The sequence below is a fragment of the Gouania willdenowi genome, chromosome 1 (genome assembly GCF_900634775.1).
Source record: "Gouania willdenowi chromosome 1, fGouWil2.1, whole genome shotgun sequence".
NCBI lineage: Eukaryota > Metazoa > Chordata > Actinopteri > Blenniiformes > Gobiesocidae > Gouania > Gouania willdenowi.
In genome coordinates, this window is record NC_041044.1 from 41,386,391 (window position 1) to 41,392,819 (window position 6,429).

At 36.8% G+C, this 6,429-nt stretch overlaps 1 protein-coding gene across 1 annotated transcript; it reads right to left on the reverse strand.

Annotated features, from left to right (window-relative positions):
- Positions 1-1,679: 1,679 nt before the first annotated feature.
- LOC114467666 (uncharacterized) lies at positions 1,680-5,449 on the reverse strand. Its single transcript, XM_028454130.1, has 2 exons — positions 5,174-5,449; positions 1,680-2,967 (listed from the first exon to the last, which is right to left on the reverse strand). The coding sequence occupies exon 2, from the start codon at positions 2,883-2,885 to the stop codon at positions 1,839-1,841; it is 1,047 nt and encodes a 348-aa protein (XP_028309931.1). The 5' UTR covers positions 2,886-2,967; positions 5,174-5,449; the 3' UTR covers positions 1,680-1,838.
- Positions 5,450-6,429: the final 980 nt, after the last annotated feature.

A 6,429-nucleotide genomic window follows, 5' to 3' on the forward strand; every position in this document is an offset into this window, starting at 1 on the left:
TGTGTGCGACATTTGCCATTTTTTAATAGCCTTTTTTATCACATTCTGCTGCTGATTTAACATGGAATTCCACTTCATTTCACATGATTACACCATTATACAGCAATTTGGTTTATATTGTGGAACAAACCTGAAAGTGTTTGCTTTAAAACGTATTTGAAAGGCAGTCGTTACATGGTTAACCAGGTTCATGTTGCTCAAAAAATTAGGCAACACATTTCTCTATATGTATATACTGTATGTAGCTGTAAGTCAGGGTTCTCCTCTGAGGTAGCTCACTTCATTTGTTCATTAGTTGGTAGTTGTGACGTCATTTTACACGTACATTACTCTGGATGTTCTACTCAGGTTTTATGACACGTGTCAAACTCAAGGCACGGGGGCCAAATTTGGCCCTTTAGATCATCCAATTCGTCCTGCAGGAAAATGTAAAAAAAAAATGACAGAAAAGACATGAAATATTGTGTAAATTACCAAATAATTCTGTTGTAGATATCTCAGCCCTTCCAAATACACAAATTCAATGAAACTCCACAATAGGATCGCAATTTCCCCCACGCTTTTATCACATGACTGCAGTCATTTTAAATCTCAAATTGTTCAAATGAATCAATTTTCTTGAAATTATTTCTCATATTTTCCCAAAATTAAAAAACAAAGGTGAAAGTAATGGATTAAAACTACTCAAGTTACAGTAATTGAGTTGCTTTTATGGGTACTTTTTTGAGTATATTTCTAAATCAGTAATTTAAGTATGTTTTAAAATAAGTAAAGTCATTTGTTACAATTTCTACATCCAACCGTTACTGAGTAAATTATGATTTTTTTTTCTTTTAAAATGATCAACGGACATTGTGAAACTACAAAAAATGAAATGACCAGACAACAATCAAATGCATCACATCATAACCGACCAATTTAGATTAAACGTAAAGCAACGCACATTAAAACAGCATTGAATGGAGGTTATTTTCTCATTTTTAATGTTCTATACTTAGAAGCTGATCATTTTTTATTTTTATTTTGAGTTGAATTCATTGGTGTTATTTTATCTAAAAAAAAATACATTTTGTTTTATACACATGTATGAAGGTAGATTTGTGTCTTTATCATTCAATCAAAAATGGGGTGACCGTGGCAGAGTGGGTCGTCCAATAACAGAAGGGTTGGGGGTTTGAATCTTGCCATTGTCGTTGTGTTCTTAGGCAAGGCACTTCACCCACATTGCCTAGCATGAATGTAGCGTGTGAGTGTTGATGGTGGTCGGAGGGATCAATGGCGCACCATGGCAGCCGTGCTTCTGTCAGTCTAACCCCAGGGCAGCTGTAGCTACAACAGTAGCTTACCACCACTGTGTGTGGAGTGAAAGAATAATGCACATTAATGTAAAGTGCTTTGAGTGTCTATGATAAAGCACTATGTAAAATTCAATGCAACAAAGACACAAATCTACCTCCATACAGACGCTTTTGTGTAAACCAAACTATGTTCCAATTGTGCAAGATTTGCTCTCTTCCTTTTTAAGTTCATACATGAGATGTTTATTGTATGCAAGGGAACCGTGGCCAAAAATAAATATGTTGGGGTGAAAGTAACTAGTAACTTTTACTTTGAGTACTATCTAATTGAGCTACTTTTTACTTGTACTTGAGTATTTTATGTATGACTTACTTGTACTTGAGTAAAATTTCAATGAAATAACAGTACTTCTACTTGAGTAGGATATATTTTTATGTATCATTTATACGTGAAGTGCAACTTTGGGAAATTATTGTTGAGTTCTGTGGACCACTTAAGATCAACCAACTTCATATTTGGCCCCTGAACTAAAATGAGTTTTAGGAGATCTTAATGATCAGCTGTTGGGTGACGAGTCTTTTGAGCTGAGCCACTTCCTGAGACAAACAGCTGATCTGTGACCGCAGGCTGATTTCCTCCTGCGAGCACTTCCTGTTGGTGACCAAACACCTGGAGGATGATGAACCCTCGGCTTCCTCTGGGGTCTTAGTTTGTGGATCCCCTCCAAGCTGATGTTGGTTTCTCGTCTGGATGTTGGGGCCAACCATCGCCACTGGGGGACCGCTGTGTGATGGGGTTATCTCGCCTCCTTTGAAGCGTAGCTTGTGAGGGAGGCTCCTCAGACTCTCCTGTGACTCTTGTTGTCTCTGCACCAGCTGATGCTCCGTCGCTTGCCTCACATAGAAACTGGAACCCTCTTCCAGGGTGTCATTGCCATACACTAGACTCCCAATGCTGGAGGTGGACAACGTGAAGACTCCAGACCCTTCAGGGTAGATTTGACTTCCTGCCTCTGCTGCTCTCAGGCCATGAATGACACCCTGTGGCGGAGGAAGTTCAGTTACGACCCCATTGGTGTGAATTGGGTGTTTAGTGGAAGAAGGCGTTGGTGCAGACAGTGAACAGATGGACATGTCAGACGGATCCTTCACGAGGCCAAAGCGGAACTTGACCGCCAACAGCTCGGCCCTGAGCTGGGCGTTCTCCTCCAGTAGACCCAGAATCCTCTGCTCCAGAACCATGTCGTTGGCCCGTCTCTTCTCTCTGGACCGTTTGGCCGCCTCGTTGTTCTTCCTCCTCTTGTCCCAGTAGCCGTCGTCTTTCTTCTCGTTGGGGATGAGATCCCGTTTGCGGCGTGCACTGTTGTTGTTGTTGTTGGCTGCGTCTTCATCACAGCTGCTGCCAGCCACCAGCTCAGGGTCCTTGGGTTTGGAGGAACTTGTGTGACTGAGGATGGTTGTAGCTCGCTGGCTAGTGGAGGTCAGGATGGAAATGGCCTCGTCTGAGAACGACGTGTCCTCCAGAGGTCTGGACAGGTCCTGGATGAACGTCCCCTCACTCTGATTGGTCATCTTTGGATTCCACATCAACAGCAACTGCAGGACATTCACTGAGGGCAGAGGCTCAAGGCAACAAAAAAAAAAAAAAAAAACGTAGCGGGGGCGTCACCTAGTGGTGGGAAACACAAATACATCAAAGACAGCTGTGACAATTACTCAAGGACTGAAGGACCAACATCAGAGCAAGTGAAAATTACAGGAAAGTCATGAATTATTTAATGAACCATAGGCTTCAGTTTAAGGCTGACATTAGGTCCAGTTGGACCAGACCAAAATAAAACAATGTATGTATATACTTTGCTTTGATTTTGTAATATAGACGTGAAATGGGGAGGGGATAAACATAAACTCTGACTCTGATCAATAAACCAAAACCAAGCAGTTTTAAAGGTTTTATGTCATGGTTCATCATCTATTCATGTTTCATAGACACAGTATACCCATTATACACGCAAAAGAATGATGGTGTAACCCTGCAACGTTACTATAAAAATCAGTTGATTTGGGTCCAATGAGATCACACGTGTGTGCTTTGACTTTAGGAAGTGATTTATAGATCGTCGCTTTGATGTGGAAGTGTAATAACTATAGAGCACTATAATTCAGAAAGATAAAGTTATTTATTCATTTTTTAAAGGGTACCTGTAGGGAAATGTACATAGCAAAAAACCTGAAAACAAAATATGCGAGCAAAAAAACACATTAAAAGGACTTATAAGAAAGATTTTGCGATTTTGCACTAAACAAATTTACACACACGAAAAAAAATCTATTGGGAACAAACAGATAAAAAGCAGGAAGACGTATTTTACTATTTCTAAACTTTTTTTTTAATTCCTGGTTTTTGTTAAACACTGTTTATTTGTGCCAGCGTAGGCTCATTTAATCCGTTCCTTCATGGATTTCTGATGTTTTGGCTGATTTAGATTTGGAACATGACTCTTCGATGTATTGTATGTCAATGAAAAATGAAAAGTTATGCATGCAAAAATCAGTACAATATTAAAATTAATTGACAATTTCTTGTTCAAAAACCCATAAGGGTACACTAACCCTGGTTGGGAATCACTGGTATATACTATGATGATAGTAACATCCATGTTTGCATACACAACTATGCTATATTTAACTTTAGTAAAGCCATGAAGCTGTGCTGTGGTATCTGGACCCAACAAAAACAACAGTAGCATCTTTAAGTTCCGTTAGATTTAAAGTAGGACGTCCAAAGACAGGATGTCTTTGTCATGCAGTTTCACACTTTTGTGTAATTTTTATACTGAAACATAATTTACTTCACGTGCCATGTTCTGGGTGATCTGTGTAAAAATATAAACCAACTTTGGTTGTAATGATTTAACAGTGAAACAGTTCTTTGAAAAGTCTCTTATGTAACTGTTACTTGTACATTGAACAATTACACACTCTGACACAACTGGAGAACGTGTAATAGCCCCTAATGGTGCATTTGTATCTTAAATTATACCTTTATGTCGGTAAAAAAATTTAAATCTGCAATTATAGGGAAAATAGGTTCAATTTGAAACAAATAAAGGACTTTTATTTGGATGTACAAGCTTTGAAAGAGCTAATATTTGAATAAATATCAGTGTGGAATTATAAACTACTAAATAAAGACTGTTTAATTTATGTTCAGTTTTGTTTTTTTCCGTTCATCATTGTTTAAATCTCTACTCATTGCCTATGATTTGGTTTTTAACTTATTATCATAGAGAGGCATAAATAAATAAGTTACAAGCCTAACAAGAATATATCCCTAGTGATGTTTCATGTTCTAAACATGACAAATATGTCTTTAATCGCAAAGATATTTGTAAAAGCTGGTAAAGGTTAAGAGACATAAAAACTTTGGAAGAGCTAATATTTGAATAAATCTCAGTGTGGAGTAATAAACTAAATAAAGGGCTGTTCATTATGTTCCTTTTTGTTTTTGCCTGTATGTTGTACTCTTGTGTCATAGTTTAAATCCCTGCTCATTGTCAGTTTAGCTACATTATTATATAGGCATAAGAAAATAAGTCACAAGCCTACCAAAAATATAGTCAGTGCGAAATGTAATGTTTAAAACAATGTTTTAATCAAAAAGATATTTGTAAAAACTGGTAAAAGTTAAGAAAAAAAGACATCATAATAATAATAATAATAATAATAATAATAATAATAATAATAATAATAATAATAATAAGTGATCAGGAGGGGAAAAGAAGACATAACCATAAATAGTGTTATTAGGATAATAATTAATAAAAATACATTATATGACTTTGAAAGTAAATAAAAATGCGTTAAATACTGACGGTTCAGAGCACCATCACAGCCCGGCTGGTCCTCACAGCGCCGGTTATTCCCGTCCAGCCGCTCCGCTTCACGCCGGGTGTCCTCGGTTCAGCTGAGGACGAACCTCGGCCAGGGTTTCCCCGCTTTTCCGCCTCTTTTTCTCTTCTTTTCTCACTCTTTTTCTCTTCTTTTCCTCCTCCTGCTGACGGAAAACCAGCAGAGAAAATCAGATTAAACTAACAGCTGCAAAGAGCGACGGAAACAGGCTTTGGTCCAACCCCCAAAAATGACCATAAACCGGGTTTAGAACAAACACGGTCCGCCTCCAATCATCATGATCATCATTATAATTTCATTAAGTTCATAAAATCACATGTGAGTACATTTTAAAGTCGTGCAAAGCTAATGAAAGTCACAAAGAAAACAGGATCTGTTGTCTGCGTAAGTGGTTCTCAAACTGGAGGGTGGTGGTCCCTCTAAGGGGCTGAAGTCTGACTGACAATAAACATTAAAACAAAATCTCTGTTCATTATCAGACTGACCAGTGAAATGTGACTTCATTGTTTTCCATTTCAACCAGTTAATTATCAGAGCTTTATTTTGTTCAAATATACAGAAACGATGATTATTGTTCTTTTTCTAACAGGCCTTAGACTTCTTCTTCTTCTTCTGCTTCTCTTCTTTCTTCTTCTTCTTCTTCTTCGTCTCTCTTCTTCTTCTTCTTCTATCTTCTTCTTCTTCTTCTTACTTCTTCTTCTTTCTCTCTCTTCTTCTTCTTCTTCTTCTTCTTCTCTTCTTCTTCTTCTTCTTCTTTCGTCTTCTTCGTCTTCTTCTCTTAATTAGTTATTAATTATTATCATAAAATAATAATATGCCACAGTCTTTGCAGTGTTTCATTTTGTTGACTAAAAGTTTGGTTAACTATATTTTTTAAAGTGACAAAAATTTGTAAAAAAAAATACATGTAAACAAAACACTATATCTAAATATAATTGATATTTTCAACAACTAGCAAAAAAAAATTAATAAAAATAAATATATATATATATATAACCCCTGCGACCCTGTTAAAAACGGGAATAAGCGGGTATGAAAATGGATGGATGGATGGATATATATATATATATATTATATATATATATAATTTGTCAATGGTAATTGATCCTTAAGCTCATAAACTCTTATGCTGCATATTTTCGTTGACTATATCTGTAAACAGATTTAGTCTAAACTAAAATCTCAATGTAATTATTTGTCTAAAGCGATAATTACCGAC